The sequence below is a fragment of the Leptinotarsa decemlineata genome, unplaced genomic scaffold (assembly GCF_025532065.1).
Source record: "Leptinotarsa decemlineata unplaced genomic scaffold, Ldec_3_MD MMD2_tig00003736_RagTag_RagTag, whole genome shotgun sequence".
In the NCBI taxonomy this organism is placed as follows: Eukaryota; Metazoa; Arthropoda; class Insecta; order Coleoptera; family Chrysomelidae; genus Leptinotarsa; species Leptinotarsa decemlineata.
In genome coordinates this window covers 6,949,926-6,974,647 of record NW_027412593.1, presented here as the reverse complement: position 1 = coordinate 6,974,647, position 24,722 = coordinate 6,949,926, and the positions used below count along the sequence as shown (strand labels likewise).

General features: G+C 35.4%; 1 protein-coding gene across 2 annotated transcripts; it reads right to left on the bottom strand.

Annotated features, from left to right (window-relative positions):
- Window positions 1–4,990: 4,990 nt before the first annotated feature.
- On the bottom strand, window positions 4,991–24,263 carry LOC111513832 (C-type lectin mosGCTL-1). Of its 2 annotated transcripts, XM_023170050.2 has the most exons (5): window positions 24,104–24,263; window positions 21,321–21,371; window positions 18,226–18,323; window positions 14,198–14,306; window positions 4,991–5,285 (listed from the first exon to the last, which is right to left on the bottom strand). In XM_023170050.2, the coding sequence occupies exons 1-5, from the start codon at window positions 24,171–24,173 to the stop codon at window positions 5,035–5,037; spliced, it is 579 nt and encodes a 192-aa protein (XP_023025818.2). In that variant the 5' UTR covers window positions 24,174–24,263; the 3' UTR covers window positions 4,991–5,034. The 2 variants fall into 2 exon arrangements, with proteins under 2 accessions (XP_023025818.2, XP_023025819.2); XM_023170051.2 differs by lacking the exon at window positions 21,321–21,371.
- Window positions 24,264–24,722: the final 459 nt, after the last annotated feature.

Sequence of the window (24,722 nt, the reverse complement as noted above, 5' to 3'; positions counted from 1 at the left end):
AACATATTTTTACTTTCACAATTGAAACTGTTCTATATTTCCTAAGAACAATTGTGTCTTTTTCCAAATTTTTCCACAGGTGAAATCTACTAGAAAAATCAAAGTTTGGTAAGTAATTGTTGTGTTTTTGCCTGAATCCACCTGAGAGGTTGAGAAAAATCTCTATATACTAAGGTATAAAATTTAAACTCAACATAAGAGTCTAGCCGATTGAAATTTTCATCAAAAATAATAATAATGATGAAAATTGAAAATGTTTAGATTTTTCAAAACCCAAATCAAATTTAAAATCATTCAACAACATCATCACGTGATCTCGTGACGTAACAGTGGTGACTCTGGATTAATTCGATAGTGCACTTTTAAATTAAAATAAACGAATTTCATGTAAATCCCTTATTAAAATTTTATTTTTATATAGGATTAAATACTTAATATAAATGGATTAATCCTAAGTGAAAATTTTTCTTTTGTGGATGATAGGGCGAGCTATTTTGCCCTTTTAAAAAGTAGGAGGTTTCATCAGTTTTTTATTATTTTCGTGAAAATTGTAACTCCCTCAGGAATTTTGTAATGAACTTCATTTTAGATAATAGTATTATCTAAAAAAAATTCTATAACTTTTTGTTCCATCTTTGATAATAAACGCTTGATAATCAAGAATATATAAGTAATAAATTGTTTATAGGTGTAACAACTTTTTTCATTTACCTGATAGAAAATACATGATACGGTTTTAATTTTTTATCAAGAGAATAATTTAACTTAAACTTTGTTCCATAAATGATGAAATTGATAAATCTACAATTTAATATATTATAATACTATATTATAGCAAAAATGAACTACTTTATCCACTAAATATATTTTATATAATTTTAGTTTGCATGAATGTAGAAAAATAAATTTAAAGTACTAATGTATTACTTCATTTAATTTTCGACTTTTTTTCTAATATCAGAATTGTTTAAATTTTTTCTTTCAAGTGACCTATTTTCGTCGGCCTTTAAGTTATTATATTTCATTCTGATAATTGTTATCAGTTTGAAAAATTCAAAAATAATATTTAAAGGAAAATTTTTTGCCAAAAAAATTATCCTATCAAATTCGTCTATTTCTAGTCATGTGTGTCGAAATAACCAATGAAACCATCATTACACTGATAACTACCCATGGATAGTTTTCACGGGTAGTTATCACTTATGTCATGACATTGCTAAACAACCAACACAATAAAGTTGTTTGACATTTCAGTAATTCAATTTATTTCGAAAATGTCACTTCCTCGCTTTGGTGTTCAAAATGATGCGACAATTGACAAAATCATTGAAGAAAATACACCAAAAAATACTGTCAATAGTAAAAAATACACTTGGAAAATATTTATGGAGTTATATCATTATACGAATCGTTCTTTCAATAACTGTGTGTTCAATAAATAATTTTGTTCGAATTGCAAAAAATTTTCTCACCGAATATCCCTCGAACATTGATAAATAACTCATAATTTTATCACAACTTCCTCAAGCACGTTATTTTAGGTAACATCCCTTCGCCTTCGGCGTCGGGATGTTACCAAATAACGTGCTTTCGAAAACTGTGATAAAATTATTTCGTTAGTTATCAATGTCCTTGGGATATTATAGTTGAAAATCTTCCCTTTTTGCTTTTTTTTGAAAGAATTTTTACAACTCCGGGCTCTTTTCTAAATCCATTCAAATGATGTTTTTCGAAAAGCTTGTTCCACTTTTTTTAATTTTCTCTAACCAATTATCTGTGGCTTCAATAAGACCTCCCAATGAAAGTTGCTGGACCCAAGAAGGTATATTATAATTATGATCTTCTGCTTTTATTTTATAAGTATAATCGCCCAAACCAGGTAGATCATTTTTATGCTTTTTTGCAAAATATCCGACAATATATTCTAAAGAGTCCTCTGTTATTTCTGGAATATTTGTATTTGAAGTTGAAGGAATGTTAGTAGAAATATCAGAACTACTAGATGAAAATGAGCTACTGCAATTTGATCCTATTGTCTGCTCTAAAATCGTGTCTGCGTTAATTTCAATTCCATTTGGACCACGGCTTCTAGTTTGAGAAAATTCATTTTTGAGACTGAATATACTCCCTCTTTTGCAGCGACGAATTCATTCTTTTTGCAAAGTTGTGGAAACCATATCCTTAGCAATAGGAAAAATAAACAAAAACAATGTAATACTGTCCGAAAATAATCCTCAAAAATATTAAAAAGTGGCTTCAAACAGTACTGCAGAAAGAGTGAACCAAATTATCGAAAGAAGGATATACTGAATAGTTACCTCGAACAGTGAGTTGAGTATCGAGAGTTCGAATTCCATTGGGTATAATTATAGAAATTATTCTATTTTCAAAATCGTTTGTTATAAAGGAGGTGTACGTGAATCCAAATAGAATTGAATGCATAATTCACAGATATTTAGTCATTTTTTTAATATAATATATTATGTACTTATTAGGTCAAGATATAATTTCACATTCATATTTCTTCAATTTCACATCTTTACTTTCATACATATTTTTTACAGTTTAACATTAGAAATTTAATTTTTTTACATCTTTACAATCTATATTTATACATTTTAAAATTTATATTTAGGCGTCTGCTGACATTACTATTTCACATTTATACATTTTAAAAATTTATATCTTTACAAATTTTGATGTTTACATTTCACATTTGAAATCTCCAACGTTCATTGATAGATTATTTAACTTGTTCATGCACAAGGTTATAGGTACCTTTCATGAACAATAAACCGATCTGTTTGCTGAATTGGATTGAATAATTGATATTGTAATTTTATATATTTTCGATAGTAAATAAAGAATAAAAAAAAAAAACAAATCGTCAAAAAATGTTGAAAGCATTTCAAGCTTGAGTTGCCAAATGAGTTTGAAAGTACATTTTCTTCATTCTCACCTCGACTACTTTCCAGAAAATTTAGGAGATGTGAGTGAAGAGGAGAAGGAAAAAAATACCAGAGAAAATGGGGCATCTCAATGATGGCAGACTACTATTAGACGCTTCAGAGAGACCACCCAGATGCTTCATACAAACGAAAATGTACCAATAGGAGTTTCACTAGAAAGAAGAAATGTGTTTAGTGCTTACTGCTGAATCTATTTCAGATACAGAATAAGTTTCGTTACGCAATCATAAATATAAAAAATTGTTTAGTCTTTCATGGTTTATGTCAAGATGATAAGTCGTTCAACATATATATTTACATTGGCAGAATACGTGAAAGTCATTTTCTGATTCAACAAATCTAAAAACATAAGGATTACGTAAAACAAACAAAACAGCTCCCAATATTTTTGTTGCGGACCTGTGTAATTATTTTTGACTTGAATTTTCTTGCATTTTTGTAGAACTATCAACTTCCCTTCATACAGAACACCTTCATAATTCACTTTCGTATGAAACGAATCAATTTTAATTCACCGTTAATCACCTTTATTTCCATTCGAAACTTCCAGTTCGTGAATTATTTTCCTAGTCTGTCATGACTCATTTGAGTCGTCGATGTCTACATCAATTCTTAAACCTGATAATTTCGGACTGAAATAAAATTCACGTCACCATATATGAAAAGTTACTTGACTGGCTCACTAAAAACTTCTGCCGATAATTTATTTTGAGAATTACGGATGTTCATAGAATATACGAAGATTTTCATTTCCACAAGTTTCGTCAGTACATAAACTCTCTAAATTGTTTACACAAAAATGTAGAAAGCGCACTTTGAGAGACACGACCTTGTTAATACTCAACTTGAACAAGTGTCGACTTCTGAGGATTGTTGTTCGTAGGGGCGACAGTTGGTTGACGGAAAACAGTTTTTAATAGATTGTTTAATGGATATTCTCATTGAAATTCTATCTACCTGTAAACTATTTAAAGGAAACAAACAAAGAAAGAATTCAATTCAAATTATCTACAAGATTAATTCGTTCAGGCCAGTCTCAACTTGTCTACATTGTAGGTTAATGGACTGATACCTGTCAGAAAATAACTACTCCCCTGGCTAATACCACGAAGGGCGTTGGATTATACCCGACAGGTGTCAGTGCAGGATTTTTCACTGAAGTTATTCCTGCATATGCTGTTGGCGATACAACTGCCGGAATAGATTTTAAATTATTGAAACACACTTTCGATTCGAACTGTTTGGCCATTCGTCAGTGCAAGGTAGTATCTATCATCAACATAAAGTTGATGATTTCCCATGATTGAAAATCGAATTCTTTCAGAGCATCACTTCTCGAACTAGCCTGAAACGAACGACAAACAACATGTTTGTCATCGCCCCATCTGCCTGTGAACGAGGTAACCAACCGCATATCCGAATTTGCCTAAATTCCTCGTATAAGGAAAGAAAACTGTACACGAAGTACATGGGCATACTTGAAGACTGGCTATAAATTAAATTATCTACAAGAACAACTTGTTCAGGCCAATCTCAACTTACCTATACTTCAGGTTAATGGACTAACATCTGTCAGATAGTGTCTATCATCAACATAGAGTCGATGATGGGAAATTATCGACTTTATGTTGCACTTACGAGTGGCCAAAGAGTCTGAAACTGGTCTGCAAGTGTGTTCTGATAATTGAAAATCGATTCCTGCAGTTGAATCACCAACAGCTTATGCAGAAATAATTTCAGTTAAGAATCCTGCACTGACACCTGTCGGATATAATCCAACGCCCTTGGTGGTATAAGCCAGGGGAGTAGTTGTTTTCTGACAGGTGTCAGTCCATTAATCAAAAGTGTAGGCTTGAACGAATTGTTTTTGTAGATTATTTGATTCATAAGCCCGTCTTCAAGTATGCCCATTTAGTTTATGTACAGAATTCAGATGGTTCAATCGTTTTTTTTTTAATTTTCCTTCATTGAAAATTTTATTAATCTGTATCTGGTATTACCATAAGGTACAAAAAAATCAATGTTTCGAATAATATACTTAGAGTGTCATATAAATAAATAAAAATTACAGTGTGGATCTTGAATTGGACTGATTGTTATATCTCTCACAAATGAAATGAAATCGTCTATCACAGGAATTGTCATTCCACTCGAGACGACCATCATCAATGAATAGATGTAAACATTTCTCATCAATATCATTCGGTTCACCTTCGGCCCATCTTGTGAAGTCAATGGGTTCAGCATAGGGTAACCACAGCCAGGTGTATCCATCGACTAGTCTTGTACCTGATGACCAGTAATCACCACCTTTACCTGTAACAATTGTATTTGTAATGCACTCGAAAAATCTTATATTTTATGTCACAAAAATTAGGTCAATTATCATTGAATGCGATATAAAATATAATTGACCATGCTGTAGTACAATCGTGTATCTAACTTAAACAGTATGTAAAAGCCAAATGGAATAATTTCATTATTTCGGTTACGGTACATATTTTAACAAGATCCCGAAACACATCAAATTCAAATTATAATTTTACATACTCAAACTGAAAAATGCTATCCCTACCTTCAACCCCCGTCGAATGACAGGTACAACCCCCAATTTTTTAAATGAGAAGTATAGGCTTGTGATATAATCATTTGAGAGGTCTCTCCATTCTCTATTCAAAAATGTTATCGCTATCAAGTTCATTGCAACAATTAAGATAAAATAAATGAAATCATGTGGGGACTGAAATTCGATGGAATACACTCAAAATTCATTGCAATATACTCAAAACTTTTTCATGTAGTGATATTGATGATGAGAAAGTGAGTTCTTTCTAGAGTTCCTTCAAAAAACTGTAAATAATTTCTCTGTAGAGAAGTGCAAGCACTGGTTGTGACGGCTTCTCTTTCTTGCAGTGCTTCTTTTCATCAGATGATTATCGGAGAGGATAAGAAGAATTGGTTTCAAGTACAACATCAGAACCTGCTTCAGATCCGGTAACACTATCCGTAGCAGCCTCACGAAAACCAGGCCACCAAACACGGACTGCGATTCCAAGAATTACATTTAGCGGATACCCTGTGACTGCGGAAAATCCTATATTGGTGAAACTATGAGGCCATTGAATGTTCGCATTGCCAAGCACAAGAAACACACACAACGAAGGGAAATCAGTAAATCAGGAATAGCAGACCATGTTTGGACCCATCAACACAACATCGAGGTGTCCCAAGCTGAGATCATATACAGAGAGGAAAATCAAGGAAACCGCATACATGTTGTCCAACAACGTATTCAGCCAAGCTAGCGTGGAGATACGCAACATATGGAAACCCATCATCAAGCGAAAATTGGCCAACTCCCGCTAAACGGTCATCTCCCACTGAACCAGTGAAGCGGAAAAAAAATGATGAGTGTACTTTATCTCTCAATGTTAATCGACAAAATTGCCGCTACTGGTCAACAGAAATAATGAATTCATTGCATTTGGCTTTTACGCACTGTATATGTCATGTGTTTGAGTAGCTCAAAATCAATAGATAATTGTACTGTTTCGTGGTATATACTGAATTATAGAGAATTTTGTACTCTATAATTGATGCTGTTTATTTTTTCAAAAATCTAATTTTTTTCCTCTTTTAAACTTATTACTGTAGGCGTTTAGCGACTCTCAGCTAATTTTACTCTGCAAATTGAAAATGCACCAATGCGCTGCGGAGACATTTCGAAAAATTATTTAGGCATTTGGCAATGATAATGTTGATGAACGTACACTGTTCGACGTTGATTCGCTAAATTGCGTTCCAGAGATATCAGCTTCGAAGAAGAGCTTCGAAGTGGTCGACCTATAGTAATTCAGGACGAGGCTTTAAGGACCCTAGTGGAGGCTGACCCATCTCAAACGGTGCCTGGGATGGCGAAAGAAATGGGCGTCAACCACCATACGATTTTTGATGGATTCAAATGTATAGGAAAGGTCAAGAAGCTCGAAGAGTAGGTGCTCCACGATTTGAAATCGTCACGTATCGAGATTTGTTCTATTCCGCTTTTGCGCAACCAGAACGATGCTTTTTGGATCGGATTATCACGATCGAATCCTCTACGACAACAAGAGATATTCAGGACAGTGGTTGGACACCGACGAGCTACCTAGGCACTTCACACAGGCGAAAATTCACCAAAAAAAGACCATTATTACTGCATGGTGGTCAGTGGCTGATGTGTATTATTGTGAGGAAATCGACGAAATATGCCAGCCGGCACTGAGTGTCAAAATTCTGCCTTACCCACCTCTCCCCGCACTTCTCGCTAACCGACTACTTTCGCCAATCAGGCCAAGGAATAAACGGCCTTTGCCGACTTCACCGAATCCCAACGACCCAATTTTTATGCTGATACAATAAGTCGACTTTTGTTACGTTGGCGAAATGGCACTCATTTCCATTGAATTGAATGAGTATTTTCTGAGATATTACAGTTTGAACAAGACTCATAAAAATGGACAAAACTTCCGAAACAACCTGATAAAATGACTTCAGCTTCACCAATAATCGATATTTTTCTCAAGAGAATTTATCTAGTTGAAATTGGAATGATTCTGCAACGTTACATGGCTGACGGACTGCGAATAGCCATGATGCTCCCTAGGTCACTCAGGATACGAGGCTAATGACCAAAAAAAATCGATATTTTCTGGTTTCGCAACTATTTCTGACAGTCATATTTCTACTCATACTTGAGAGAAATATGGCATGTATCATATCACCAATTATATCTGTCTCAGTAACAGACTACATGTTTAGTACTTCAGGTTCCATTCGACCACGGCTCACGAGCCCGGATTTTATTCTCTTTGATAGTGACTTCGGCAGTGAGACCAAACTTGAGACCGAACATATAAATTTCAGAGTGAATAAGATTTGTCACCACCCTCGTGAAATATTACATCAAATCAAATCAAATCAAATCAAATCAAATCAAATATGCTTAATTGTCCAAAGTATAAACTCGTTGACAAAGCTAATCATGTATAAATGAGATTCACTATAATAACTATACATTATACATATACATTGGTTTAATGTATGTGTCATACTGAAATATGGTTACGATTTTTAGTGAACAGCTAAAACAATTATAGATAAATGAAGGAATATGCATATATAAACGCACATAAATACCACACACATACATATTTATATACATCCTAAATAAACGAATACTCAGACATTAACAGGTAAATAAGGAAGTGAATAGATAAAATATATGAATAAATAAGATAAACAGACACTTTTCAAAATTGCAGGAGCTATTAAAATCAATATAAGCAGTGCTTGAACAGGAAATAATTTCATTTCAGAATTCCATCCATACTCTTGAACACTATAAAACACCTGGTTAATGAGAACTTGCTTTACAGATTTCCTGAACTGATAAGGTGATTGGATATCTTTAAGACTGGTCGGTAGATGGTTATATATTTTAGCTGAATTATAGATCAATGAGTTTTTAATCAAATTTGATGATGGAGTAGGCAGTCTTAATTTGTCGCTTTGGCGAGTGAAACCAATAACAACATCGTAAGACGATTTGTTCTTATGTACTATGCATACAGTTTCGAGTATGAATAAAGAAGAAAGCGTTAGTAATTTTTGCTCCTTGAACAACGGTTAACAAGACTCTCTAGGCCCAACTTTGCACAGATATCGGATGGCACGCTTTTGGAGAATGAAGACTGTATTGAAGTGTTGTTGGTTGCAGGTGCTCCAGAATGATATGCCATATCTTAGATGCGATTCAACCATAGCGTGGTACACAATTTTTGCAGTTACAATACCCAATTCATTTGACACCGTTCGTAAGGCATAACACCCCGAAGCTATTTTTTTGCTCAGCAAACTAATATGGTTATTGAAATTGAGGTTGCTGTCCAGATTGATTCCAAGAAATTTATTTAGATTTTTGTTTGATATAATATCATTACCCATCGGAATTCCTGACAAGTTGCAATTGGATGATATAAGATTGGTTTTTTCTATATTGAAGGATAACAGATTGGAGTTGCACCACTCTCTCACTTTAAGAATATCTTGTGCTATTTTTTTTTTGAAGATCATTTTCATTAGTGTCATGCCACAGGATGGTTGACTACCTGTAAGGACAATTTTGTCCCGCTTGTCAGGTGTAAGAAATATTTTATCATTAATTATTCATGAAAAACTACCTGCAAAATAAGTTTCCAGGTGAATAATATGTGATAAGTGTAGCAGAAAAAGTTACATGTTCATTATCATCTTTTGGATCTATGTCCCGCTGACCGACCTCGGCACTTTCTTACTCGATGAAAACAGCTACAGCCACAGAACAAACACATGACATCACCGCAAAAGAAATGCAGTCGGCAACCGCCGGTAAAACTCTAGTCGAGTATCGAACCGACTACAGATTTCGAGAAAGAATTGGTTCCAAGTACATCAAAACCTGCTTCAGATCCGGTAACACTATCCGTAGCAGCCTCACGAAAATCAGGCCACCAAACGCGGACTGCGATTCCAAGAATTGCATTTACCTGATACCCTGTGAGTGCGGAAAATTCAATATTGGTGAAACTAAGAGGATATTGAATGTTCGCATTGCCGAGCACAAGAAACACACACAGCGAGGGGAAACCAGCAAATCAGGAATAGCAGACCAAGTTTGGACCCATCTACACAACATCGAGTGGTCCCAAGCTGAGATCTTGCACTGAGAGGAACATTGGTTTAGGAGAAAATTCAAGGAAGCCGCATACATGTTGTCCAACAACGTATTCAGCCAAGCCAGCGTAGAAATACGCAACATATGGAAATCCATCATCAAGCGAAAAATGGCCAACTTCCGCCAAAACGGTCATCTCCCACGGAACCAGTGAAGCGAAAAATGGAAAGCGGGGGTAAGTGAAAGTACTCGAACGACCTATAAATAGTCATCTCTCGGAGGAATCAGTCCAGTCATCACCCGAAGACGATTGTAGATACTAACAATCGAAACGTCGTGAGCTAACGTGACTTGGAATCTCTCCACTTTTTATTTTCATTTTCTTTTTTCATTTCTTTATTTTTATTCATTCAATTGTTCTATTTTTACATTTCATTTCAGGTTTATTTTGGTTAATATAATTGTTATTTTCAGCTATTCATTTTCAATTCTTCTTTTTTAGTTGTTTCAGGGATTTCAAATCATTTTATATAGTAGATAATGGAAGTTCGAACTAGTGAAATCGAGAAAGAACCGTTACACTATATAAGTCTGGCTTTCTGACCCAAGGGGGAGTTCAGAAAGTGAAAGACACTCAATCAATGATGCATTATTTGGAACCTCGACACGTGTTTCAATCACCAAGTGATCATCTTCAAAGAGGAAGATTAAACTGATCTTTTTTCTTTCTTCTCTTCTTCTTATCTTCCTCTTTGAAGATGATCACTTGGTGATCGAAATACGTGTCGAGGTGTTAAAAATAACGATTTGGTGTTGGAAAAAAACTCCAGTAATATTTAAGACACACAATTATTAAATTTGTCACAAGTGATGATCAGAAGTAGATTTGTAAAATAAATCTGTGAGCGCTTGGTGGACAATCTTTGTATTGTGGTGAAATTAACTATAAGACTTATTTGTTCGAGCAGAAGGACTGGTGATTCGTTGTATTTCGCGAAGTGGATAGTAACGGACTACGGAAACATAAACTGATAGACCTATCTCGCGAAAAATAGACTTGTGAAAATGAATAAGTGTTTCGGAATCGATTAAAATAAGTAAACATTTACAGTTTTGTGTAAAATAGACAAAATGTGTTCGAGGGCAGTGCGCCTAGTGGACTCAAAAATTGCCGAATTGAAGCAAGAATTGGAGGAGAAGGACCTAGATTGTTCCGGAAAGAAATCAGTATTCCGAAAGAGACTGTGGGATAACTTGACTGAATCAGGAGAAGATCCCGAAACAGTAATGAGCAAACTCGATGATAATACCAAATCGCTGAAGATGAACTTCAACAAATTTCGAAGTGCCTGGAGGAGAAGCTTCGCGAAAATTCGGTGAGTTCAAAGGATGAACTTTAACAGACAAGATAGTCAGCGATATGGGGAAAAAAGGAGTCATCGAACCTTCTGACACCCCTGGTCTTCCCCAGTCGTATTGGTGAAAGAGAAGGACGGCTCGACAGAGTTATGCGTGGAGTATTACCAAGTAAATAACGTGATGAATAAAGACAGCTACCCTCTTCCAAGAAACGACGACACCCTAGACACTCTAGCCGGCTCCACAATTTTCTCGACTTTGGATTTGAACAGTGGATGTTGACAAGTTGAATTGGTCCCAGAAGATCGAGAAAAGACAGCTTTTACCATCGGCTCAGGAGTGTGGCAGTTCACGGTTATGCCATTCGGGCGTTGTAATGCTCCAGCGACCTTCGAGAGATTGATGGAGACGGTTTTCAAGGGGCTCTCATGGAAGACGTGTCTTGTGTATCTCGACGATATAATCGTGGTCGGAAAATTGTTCGACGATCACTTGAAAAATCTGGAGGAGGTATTCATGCGTCTGAATAATTTTGGATTCAAACTAAGTCCCAAGAAATTCCATCTGTTCCAGGAAGAAGTCCGGTACCTTGGCTACGTTGTCTCTGGGGAAAGAGTGGTGGTAGACGAACAAAAGATCAAAGCATTTACGGATTGGCCCATTCCAAATGACATACATCGGCTTAGGAGCTTCCTTGATTTGTGCATATACTATCGCAGATATGTGCTGGAGTTTCCTAACATTGACAAACCATTGACCCGACTCACAGAAGGACAGATCCAGTTCCGGTGATCCGAGGAATACCAGGACTCATTCAACGAAAAATTAATTCTAGATACGGATGCCAGCAACGTTGGAGCAGTCCTTTCTCAGATCCAGGATGGACAGGAGAAAGTTATTGACTACTTCAGCAAAACGGTCTGTGAAATAGAGCGCAATCATTGTGTCACCAGGCGAGAGCTGTTGGCCGTTGTCAAAAGTGTAGAACATTTCTACAAATACGTCTATGGAAGAAGACCATGCAGCTCTCAAATGGCTTCTGCAGTTCAAAAATCCCGAAGGCCAAGTAGCGCGCTGAATCGAGATACTTCAATAATTTGACTTCGAATTAGAACATCAAGCTGAGACTAGCCATAAAAACGCAGATGCCCTGTCACGGAGGCCATGCCCCGATGACTGCTCACATTGCCGACGAGCAGAAGAGAAGAAAGCAGCTATTTGTAGAGCTACAGCTGTAGATGACAACTGGGAGGATAATAATATCAAGGAAGACCAAGAGAAAGACCCAGATCTTGGTTTAGTTATCGAATGGAGAAAAATTAATCGAAGACCATCGTGGCAGGAGGTAGCAAGTTATTCGCGAATGATTAAGTCCTATTGGGCCCAATGGAACTAACTTACCTTGGAAAGCGGGGTTCTGCAGCGGGTGTTGAAGTTCGAAGACGGTGGAGGAAAAAAGCGTCAGACAGTGGAACCCAGGAACAAACGACGGTGGCTGCTCAGAGAAATCCATGATGGAGTCACTGAAGGACATCTGGGAGTAACGAAGACCCTCCAGTGAGTAAGACAACGGTTTTACTGGGTTAATTGTCAAGCAGACATCAAGGACTGGTGCAGAAAATGTGCTGTATGTGCTGCCAGTAACGGACCTCTGATACGACCGAGAGCTCCAATGTGCCAGTATGACGTAGATAGTCCCTTTGAGAGAATCTCCATCGACATGACCGGCCCGTTCCTAGAGTCCGACCACGGGAACAAATACGTCCTGGTAGCCATGGACTACTTCAGTAAGTATGCAGAAGCCTATGCCCTACCCAACCAGGAAGCCTTTGCCTTCGCTGACGTCCTAGTAAAGGAATGGATATGTCTATTCGGTGTTCCATTGGAGCTGCATTCGAAACAGGACAGAAATTTCGAGTTCAACTTGTTTCAAGAAATGTGTAAACTGTTGGACATTCCAAAGACCAGAAGCACAGCCTTACATCCACAGTCCTTTTGGCCTATCGTTTGGCAGTGCATGAGTAAACCGGCCAAACCCCTGCCAGTATTATAATGGGCCGAGAACATCAAGCTTCGACAGAGAATGGACGATAGTCATGAACGAGTCTGAACATCCGGAGTGCCAGCGATAGGATGAAGAAGGCCTATGACATCAAGGCGAACGTTGGAGGATTCGAAACCGGTGACCTAGTTTGGCTGTAAAACCCTAAGCAACGCCGTGGTTTATCACCGAAGTTGCGGAACTCATGGAAAGGTCCGTACAAAATCACGAAGAAGGAAAGCCTAGGGTGGTCCATTTCAATAGATTGGCTGCCTATGCTGGAAATCACGACTAAGTTCGCGCCCTCAGGCCACCAGGGGATGAAATAACGTTCCAGAAGTTCAAGTCTTTATACTCGAACGGACAGAAGGTCGTACATGGAGTAACTCAAGAAGAGCCACGAAACGTTTTCAAGGTTCAAGTTGATTACGCACTAGCTCACTGTGTGTCAGAGGATCTCCAAATGTCCAGGGGTATCGCTGTGGTATTCAACAAGAAATTCGGTCAGCTCCAAACATTACGAGAACAGAATCCTGAAGGAGTGCTACAGTTGAAGAAGGGTCAGAGAAACATTTTCTACTTGGTGATCAAAAACCATTCTCTAAACAAACAACCGTCCTATGAAGATGGGGAGTTCAGAAAGTGAATCGAGCGGTTGAACAAGGAATTCAAATAGTGGAAATAAATTAAGCGTTAGTTGCTAAGTGTTGAAAATAAATTAGGTCGTGATTAGTGAAATATTATTGGAAATAAATTTGTTTGAGACAGTTAATTCTTTAATTTGTCACAATATTCTTACAGACAGCTAGGCTGCAATTGGAGCGCTAACGAAGCTGAAAATGAATGGGGTCTGGGAAAGCAGTGAAGAAGTGAGGGTGCTGACGGAAAGGAATATATTGACTTCATACTGTCTCCCAAGACATGCAGAAATCACATGCATCGAAAAAAACTGGCGAGTATGCCAGATACAACATCATCATCAACTACATCAGTCCCCAACTGAATAATAATTTTGGAATGGAAAACGGTAATGGTACCAATGTTGAGTTTGTTGGATAGATAAAAATACTTTTATTATCTATTATTTGTTATCATTATGCTTCACATAGCTTCACCATGTTAAGTGATACTCACTGGCTTCTCTGATATATTTGAAAATCCTCTCATTCTCTTCAGCTGAACGTATTGCCAATAGTTTCATATGGATTTCATTGCAGAATTGAATGGCTTCATGGAAGGTAGCCTAAAAACATTGAAAAAAATATATTATGGTTATGATGACGTAATTTAGATTGAAACGTATGAGACGATTTACTGAAATTTTAGAGTATCTCATTCAAAATTTTTAGCGCTGGACTTTCGTCTATAATTTATAAAAATATTATTTTACAAATTACACATATATAGTTTTCCAAAGTTTCAGCCAAATTGTTAGTGTTTTTTCCAAAAATATATGTCGCGATTCTTCTAATTGACATTGCTTTTTCATTCATGATTAAACTTTTTTTTAAATTTTTTTCGTCATTGATAGAGACAGATACCACCTCATCATTATCATAGATGAAGCCTTTCGTTTGTGTTGTTGTTCTTTCCTCAAAAACTTTATTACATCAGTGATTTGTATTTTTATTATGCTTTATGCTTTTAAAAAGCCTGATGTTTTTATAGTCGTTATGTTTTCAACACAAAGAAACTTCTTTCTGATAAGTATTTATTCATTGTTATAGAGCCCTGTAAAATGATTTTATCAAATCTGTAACGCTGGCAAGAATATAATTGTTTTTTTTAAATCATCGTGTTACCCAACTAAGCCTCATTGAGAAAAAATATGTACACTATTCACCACTCATATCAATAAATTCTACTGGATTGACGTTATCAGGAAATAGTAAGTTAACCAGCTGGTGAACTCGGTTTAGTTTTCGACACTGAACGAAATTATCACAACTCTGCCACCAAGTTGGAACCCGTTCAGCAAAAGGCCCATATAAAAGCCGCAGATATCACTTCACTTCTGTGGCAACATAAGAATGAGCCCATGCATGAGGTCTTCAACAACAATGTTGTTGAAGAATACCTTGGCTTATAGCGCCTGACCTCCGCCTTCCACAGGTCGTGTGGGCTAGATTCGGACAATGAGGGGTTCGTCATGGCCTGCCAGGATGATGTTTTCAATACCTTAGTCTACAGCTATCGTGTGATGGGTAAAGAGGTTCCTGACACAAAGTGCAGGCCCTACCGCGAGGCGTTTGACACGAGAAGTGCCGAATTTATTGGAACTATTTGTTCTCCATCGTCAGGTTCATGGGAAGTGATGAACCTTGATTTAGTCCTTCTCGACCCCCAGAACAAGAAAATATTTGTCGTGAAGTTTTCAGCTCCTGGCGAGATGAATATCGCCCGAGGAGAGAAATAAAAAAATTATTAAAAACTCCTCTCAATGCGTTGAAAATATCTTTTGGATGGCTGACGTCTCTCAGGGTACAATTCCCCATATGAAGCTAGAAATACAGAAATATTTCTTAATCACATCTCGCGTATACGAATAGCATATCAGTTTTTCATTAGAAAAAAATCATCGTTTTCCCCTCATAAATAAGTACATTCCTATGCGTTTGTTTCAGTAGCTAGACGCTTCGCCTTTCGCACCACAAAGGCGCAACACAAAAAATATAGTAAGATCTATACTCTCACATACAAAAACCAACAGAAAAAAAAACAAAAAATCCATTTACCAAGATGCCTTCAAGACCATTGAAATTGCGTGAGGATGAACATTCAGATCACATCAGGAATAAACAATTGTCATAGGGATGTTCAAAAATGAAGTGAACCAAAGGAAAAATTACTAGTTACATTGGATTTTTTCCAATTTTGAAGAGTGAGTTGTTAAGATAAGTATCTGTATATTTTGGGTAGCCAAAATACAACAAATTACTGATGAATAGAGTATTTTTCTTTGTGAAAAATACTTTGAATTTACGAAGTAACTTATCGGGCTGATATATCTATACAGGGTGTCATTTCGAAAACTTCCCACCCTTAATATCTTCCTTCCAGTAAACAATATGAGGAATCAAAAAAACTGATCAATTTTATTGTCAAGAGGGACACTTTCGAAGACTATTTGTGGGTCTCGTGGTTCAACTCCCTAGAATTTTAAATGGGGAAGAGGGGTCAAGTGTCACATCATTTTGATTGGCGTTCAATTCTGCTTCCAATTGAACCCTTACTTATTATTTTTTGATGAGCATTTTCCGAAAATATCGTTCTGAACTAATAGTACGCCTATGCATGGTTTGACCAGAACTGGTAAGAATATTAGGTGGTATCGTTCCAATCCTTCATTAGGGGTAACATTAGCGTCAGTAGTCTAATAGGAAAACGTAGATGGTAGTGGCAGAAAGTGTATGAATAGCCGTTCTTTTTGCTACTTCTGCTGTGAAAAGTATCACAGTGTCTGTGTTTTCAGACAAAAAATTGGTTGGCAAATTTGAACGATTGTGCATATAGTTTTACCTGTTGGGCTGTTTGGTGATTACTTTAATGAGTATATACAAGTGTAGAAATGGTTTACATTTTCCAAGATAAAATCGAAATGATTATAATTTATGGAGAAGTTGAAAAGTGCGCACGGAGGGCGGCATGTCTTTTTAACGAAATACATCCAAATTGTAACATGTCACATTGTAACATGTGCTTGATTTTGTGAATAAGTTTTACGAAACTGGTTCTGTGACAAACAAAAAAAAGGCATAACCCCAGAGTACTTAATGAAACAGCTATCATTGAAGTTTTGAGAACATTTGCTGCATAGCCCACGAGCTCCTTACGTTCAGTATCAGAACAGAAAGGAATGTCACACGAGACTGTAAAGAAAGAATGGAAAATGCATACATTTCATCCTTATAAAATGCGGATTCTTCAAGAGCCCCATGAGGATGATTATGATAGAAGAATAGAGTTTTGTGAAACCATGTTTCATCGAGTCAATACCATCCCTAATATTTTGTTAAACATCTGTTTCAGCGATGAGTGTTCATTTTTCCTGAATGGCAATGTTAATAATAGACCAAATGCCATTAATAGTCCATTATTTATGGAAGAAAACTTGACAGGCAATCGGTACCTAGAAATGTTCGAAACGACTATCGATTCTCCAATAAGTCACGAGCTAGAAACTCAAATGAATGCAAAAGGTAATGCACTTTTGCAGGAGGACCTGTTACATTTCCAGTAGGTCGGTGCTCTACCTCAATATTTTCTTCCAGTCCGACAGTGGTTGAAAGAGGGATTTTCGGATAGATGAATTGGCAGAAGGGAAGCAGTTGTACGGCCTCAGAGTTCACCGGATTTAACACCCATAGATTTCTTTCTTTGGGGGTATCTTAAATCCAATGCTCATAAAACACAACCTTCAGATATCGAAGAACTTAAAAAATGAATAACATCAGCATGCCAGTCAATTCCTAGTGAAGTTTTCTATTATGTTAGAGAGGAGTTTCAAAACAGACACTATTATTGTTTGGAGCAGAATGGACGACATTTCGAACAGTTTATAAGATGAGCGTAGATAGATTTTATGTTTGAAATGTTTTTCCCGCAAATTAAATTTCATTTTGTAAAAGGACAATAACTAACCAATAAAAAATCCCACGCGTAATATATTTATTCCTGTCATTCAAGGGTTGGAACGGTGCCACCTACTCCTCTTACCATTTTTTTCAAAAGAAGTCAATACAATAATGCATCTCAGAACAGGCAAATTCTAATAGCATGTGTATGTTTAGAATGTTATTTTTTGGAAAATGTTGATGAAAAAATAATGTGTCAGGGTACTACTGAAAGCAGAATTGAGCGGGAATCAAAATGATGTGCCACTTGACCCCGTTTTCCATTTATAATTCTAAGGAAAACATCTACCCCTCCTAGAGGTTTGAACCACGAGGGCTACAAATAGTCCTTGAAAGTGTCACCCTTGACAATAAAATTTACCTGTTTTTTCGATGCTTCATATTGTTCACTGGAAGGAAGATATTGAGGGTGGAAGTTTTCAAATTGACACCCTGTTTAAATATCTCCAATAGAATTGTTTATTTTTTCACCCTACCGCAAAGGTTTTATTGATCACCAACTATGAAATTCAGCAATGTTTTACTTACCTCAAAGTGTGTTCCCATGTAATAACTCTTTCCTTGATGCTGATGTAAAGGTAATATAGATGTTATTCTTTTATCGAACACTTTCTCCCAACCAGCATCTACGAAAAATTTGTTTTTCAATATAAAAGTGAAATTTTAGAATATGTTTTATTTTATTCAAGCACTGATGGGTCTCACATAACAGTTACTAGTTTGTAAGGCTAATATTGAAAAATAGAAATGTGTGACTTCAGAAAAATTTTTATGTTGAATTGAATTTTTTTTGACGATGAATAACAAGTAGTAAATTGATGATAAAAAGTAAAATAGTAAAATATGATAGAACTGACGGATGCGATTATAGTTGATGGAAATCCATTACAACGTATGTGAGATTTCCATTTGAAAGTAGAAAATTTCACATTGAATTACGTTCTTCGAATAAAATAGTTGAACATAAGGATATAGGAAAAATTACTGGAATTTTGCATTTTTCATTAGAATGTTTCGCATTGCTTCACTTATTCAAAACAGAACATCACTCAGAAATCTTGTGCGTGTTGAGGGCATCTGAGGCGGAAATTTCATGTATTGTATTTGCAAAATATCGGTCATATATGACGTGAGACTTCTGCCAGTAGATTAAAGTGGTCCTGAAGAATTATGTTCGTAATGTGAATTATGTTTAGATAATCATCACTTTCATGAGTTTCATCATTGCATGTCACATATACATTTTTTTCATGAACAAATTATTTAGTAAAACATTGAACTTCACAAATATGTCTCATATCAAATTATTTCCTGTGAGCTGATGCAGATACGTATTTTCTCAATCAATGAAAATCTGCATTTCTGCTGAAGAATTCCTAATGTGAGAAATATACTATTTTATTAACAAACATAGGGAAATTTATTAAGAATTCGATATGACGTTATTTCAAGTCTATTCTAGAAACATAATTTCATGAATGTAAGAAAGGTCAGTCATTTTTATCATTTTTTAGACGATCTATAAATTATATGACTGGCAATGTAAATGAAATTTGTTTTTTCAGGATTTCAATAATTGATAAAACACTGAGAATTATAACAGTTGGACTGAGAAGTTTGTAGGCTAGCATAGCTATTTTCTTTTGGCAAAATTCGATTTTATTACTCAATATCATTGCCTTCGAAGGCGATACATCGATTATAGCAGTAATACGATTTTTCGATACCACTTTTCAAATCGATTTGTCTTAAGCCTCAAAATATGCATCAGCAGCAAGCATTCTTTTGAGATCTGAGTAACGAAAGAAGTCGCTGGGGCCAAATCTGGAGAATATGGTTGATGCAAAAGCAATTCGAAACCCAATTCATGCAATTTTGCTATTGTTTTCATTGACTTGTGACACGGTGCATTGTCTTGATGGAACAGCACTTTTTTCCATCAAATGACGCCGTTTTTCCACGATATCGTCCTTCAAACGCTCCAATAACGCTGTGTAATAGTCGCTGTTGACGATTATTTCCTTTTCGTATCCCATGCGTATCCCAAAATACTATTACCATAACCTTGCCAGCCGACGGTTGCGTCTTTGCACGCTTTGAAGTCGATTTACCAGGTGTAGTCCACTGAGATGACGATAGTTACGATTCTGGTGTGAAATGATAAAGCCATGTTTTATCCATTGTCACATATCGACGCATAAACTCGGGTTTTTTATGGTGGAATAGCTTGGAACAGTGCTAAGAATCATCAATTCCCTGTTGATTCTGGTCGATTATGAGCTCGCTAAGCACACACTTTGAACAGAGATTTCGCGTATGGCCAACACGTTCCTTCGATATCTTTGGAGACTCAGTTATCTCGATCAATTTCACTTTGCGGTCATCCAAAATTATTTTGTGGACTTTTTCGATGTTTTCATCGGTAACAGCCTATTTGGGGCGTCCACTACGTGCATCGTCTTCGGTGTTCATTTCACCTTGTTTAAACTTGGCAAACCACTTCTCAACGGTTGATTTTCCTGGTGCAAAGTCCGAATAATGTTTATCAAGCCAAGTCTTGGCTTCGAGAGTTTTTTTTGCCACAAAGCAATGCTCAATTCACCCACGAGTTTTTTTATTCATTTTCTTCAAACCAACAAAAGTTGCTTCACTCAAATTGCTTTATCCCACAAACTGATAGTCCGACAGATGTGATATTTGTTCATGTGTCTTTTGAAGGTTTGATTCAACTAAAAATAATATGGATTGATTATTAGTACTGCCAACTGTGTATTATCCTACAAACTTTTCAGCCACCTAATAACTATATTATATATATGGTATATATATCTTCGAGCTAACGTATTTCTATATAATAAATAATAATAGTAAAAACTTTCATTTCAATAACGTGTAGATGAAATATAGATACAATTAAGTAAAATAGTGAGAAAGAAGTAATACGTCACTAAAGCATCTCTTCTCTGTGACAGATATAGCTATACTAAAAAAATTTAAAAATACAGTGATTCAAATAAATACACAATTAATAAAAGAAAGTTGTGTTTACAATAAAACAATAATTAGATAATCCTGTAACTAACAGGCAATTTATATACAATGATTTGTTTCAAAATTTGTATTCCTAATAAATACAGTGATATAAATAAAATTCAATTGGATAGAGAAAAATTAAATACAATTGAATAGAGAAAGAAGAAATTATGCTTATGATAACACAAACATTTAGATAATCATAAAACTAACCTGCAGTGGATATACAACAATTTGATTCAGATTTGAATTCCTAATAAATAAGAGTTATCATGGTAAAAACTGATGTAATTCAAAATGTTATGAGCAGAGTGTTTAATTTTTGTATTATTACAAGCAGGAAATAAGTTAATATTTGAAAGTGCGAGCTTTGTGTATTCTTTAATAACGTGATTTCAAGATCATATGAAAGTCCTTCATTTAAAAAAAGCAAAAAGACCAAATATTTCAATATCTTATGAAACAGTGCATATATTGTGTGATTATGGCTGTCATTTGTGAGATGCTCATTCTAGGATATTATATGTACATCATTTTCATGTTTCAAATATCCAATAACACATATGGAATTAAACATATCTTGTACGTACTGTTAGATATCGGAGGATACTCTGCCAACCTGTAGACATGCACGTGCACCCCTGCAAGTTATTTCAATGCATAAACAGCCAAGAATTTATTCAACCGATACATTTTGTACTTTGAGTTCGGGACCTCAACTAATATTGGGAATTTAAGAATTGGGTTGAAATATCTAGTTTTCAATGATACTTCCCAAAACGTAACTATATAATTTTTTGATAAGTTCGGCCGTTACTTGATGAAGATCCATAGTAATTTCACAAACTACACCGGACATGATTTGATTCCCACAAACTTCATTTTCAACAATATTACGTGTAGCATAGTAGCCTTCCTAAAATTCGCATCTTTTCTCCAACTCAATTTTGAATTGTAGAGTTGAAAAAACTGTACTTTGGGACCATTTTCTTTCCACAAAAACCAAGGCCTGTTGCGAATATTTTTGCAGAATAATAATATTTTCTCCTCTTGTTTTACATTACTTTACACAGTGCAGAAGAAAATCGGGGAAGGAGAATAAATGGTCAAACCTACAGAAGATCAAGTTTATGCGTAGAAATCGATTAAGCGATTTTTAGGAAAAAATTGACCATTGGACTGGTATATCAAATTTCATAAAAAAATATTCAATATTGATAATTCTGTGGTGGACTCAAAAATTTTTACTATGAGTATCTGATGCACTGAAAAGTGAAAGGAACATCGAGTAATCGTTGATGACTATGTGGCAAATTAAATAAACGAATAAACATAGTCATTCTGATCAATTAATCATTGGAGAAATTGAACAATTTGAAAACGTTGATCAAATGTTTGTTGTTCCAAACAATCCGTCATTTATTGCACTGCACTTGTCATACCTTCCTCTCTCAGTTGTTCTGTTGTAATTTCTACATATTTTGATGTGTAATTCTTCTACTGACTGCGGTCTGGACTTCTGAATTTGTTGCTTCATATCACCCCGAAGAAAATATCTAGGGGTATCAGGTCAGGTGATCTTGGCGGCCACTCAATGTAAGGAATATTTCGACGTATCCATAGATTTTCATAATCAGTATTCAGTTATTCTCTTAGAATAACTGCATTATGTATAGAGGACCCATCTTATTGAAACTTCAAATTCAGGCGATCCTGCACTGGCAAGTTATGTATACCATTCCAAAAATCATTTCTCCAAAAATATATTTCCTTTCAGATTAGTTCCGAAGAAAAACGGACCGATAATCTTATCTTGGATCATTCCACACCACATATTTATTTTATGAGGATATTATTTTTTTGCGTTCATAACCCAATTAGGATTATCCGCAGACCAGTCCCTTGAATATTGGGTCGAGACTACTCCATTACTAGTGAACCAAGCTTCATCACTAAACAAAATTGTTTTGAAGGAAATTAAATCATTCAAATATTCTCCTTGAGTCCACAGACAGAACTCAAACCTTCTTTCTTTATCTCCCGGTTCCAGAGTGTGTAAACATTTTTTTGCTTGAATGGTTTAATTTTATTTTCAACAAGGTCTTCTCCTGATATTTTTTCATGGATATTTGAGTTCAAATTAGTCGTTCGCAAGCTTGATTGGGGATTTTCAGGGAAATATTGCAATATTCGCACAAGATTTCTATTCTCACGATGTTGATTGTTTCGGTTTTTGAGCATACGCCTCGATACATAACTTGTTCCGTTGTAAACAGAATTTATACGGTTCACCGTACTGCTGCTCACTAAACGTTTTTCAGAATGTCTGTTATGACATTCTCTGGCAGTTTCTCTTGCTGAAAGAGCAATGTCTCCGACAAGGCGCACAAGTTCAATTTTATCTCGCACATTTAGTTCTCCCATGATGAATCACTAATTCCCAACGCTTTGCAAAATATTATTCCTACTAATTGGGAATAATCTGATCTAATGCAGTTTTTGACAGCAGCAATAATTATCAACAATAGTCTTTTGTTTCCAGTGCCAAATGGTAAGAGCGCTATTTTGCATATCGGCACGGTATTTTACAGCCAACCAACCAAGATTTGAAAACCATTTAAGAGGTGTGCAGTTAACATTCTATCATGATACAATGTGAATGTTGATTTGACCACAGAATTATCAATATTGAATATTTTCTAGTGAAATTTGGTATTCCACCATTTGAGAGAATGCCCAGTCCGATGGTTATTTTCAATATTTTCTAAAAACATCGCCAATACGGATTTCTTGCATTTTAAGTATTGTAAAAATATTTTTCAGGAAGAAAAATATATTTGGTCCCAAAATACAGTTTTTTGAACACTTCAATTCAAAATAAAGTTATTCGAAGTAGTCCCACTTTCAAGTGGGTCACACTGTATATGTATGTAATTATATAAGATTCAGGTTTTCAAATTCATACAACATATTTAATTCAACTATTTTCATAATCGCCCATATGTCTGAAAAATAACAAAAAAACAGAGCAAGAGACCTACTTCAGATTTTGCATCATATTAATGCATAACCTGATACGCAATTTTGCTTTTATTAACTTTTGCTTTATACAGTATTTCAGAATTTTTTGAGACAGTTTTCATTATTGGACACATCACATCAGTGTTCGTATTATTCTTGGGTTATGTTGTATTTTATTTATTCTATAATATATAGCTATGATGATCTACTATGTGGATTTCTAAAGTATATATTATTGTCTTGATTTCATATGAATCATAATGACAAATGTATGTTTTACACTTTTCCAATGAAAATTTTATATCTTCTTGGGTATATCCAATTGAATATTTAATAACAAATGAACACTCACCTGAGTCCGCATTGATAAAACTATCAAAGTTCAAAACACTAAAAACAAATATAATTGAAAGTATAAGCATCTTGTGCAAATTTCAATACTTCTGAAAGTGAATCGATCGAACAAAGTGTATTTATATCAACAAGATAACTCTCATTCTCCAGAATAACTTGACTTGACCCCAATCACTCCTCGAAACATTTTTTATTGTTATGGAATAGTATTGAAAACAGGGCAAAATTTGTTGTGATTCACAAATACCCATCTCTGAGATGATTGTGTACAAACTGATACGATATAATTAGCTAAGATTAGTCTTTAGGAAATATAATATGACTTTCTATTTTTCCATCATTAAACAGAAAGTGTAAAACTTTCAAGGGAGAAACGACATTGATTAAGTATTATAATTTTTTTACGAGAATGTGCATGAAAGTTTCATCGAGATAAAAACTGACAGAAAAAATACACCTAAAACTTCAAAGTTCACCTGAATATTGAAAGTTTTTCATTTGAGTAGAATTTTATGTCGCATCTCTTTCATATATAAAGTCGTGTAGCGTTCTTTGAATAAAATCTTTTTCGAATTTCAAACTTTGGAATATATATTTTCATCAGAAGCGATCTCTTT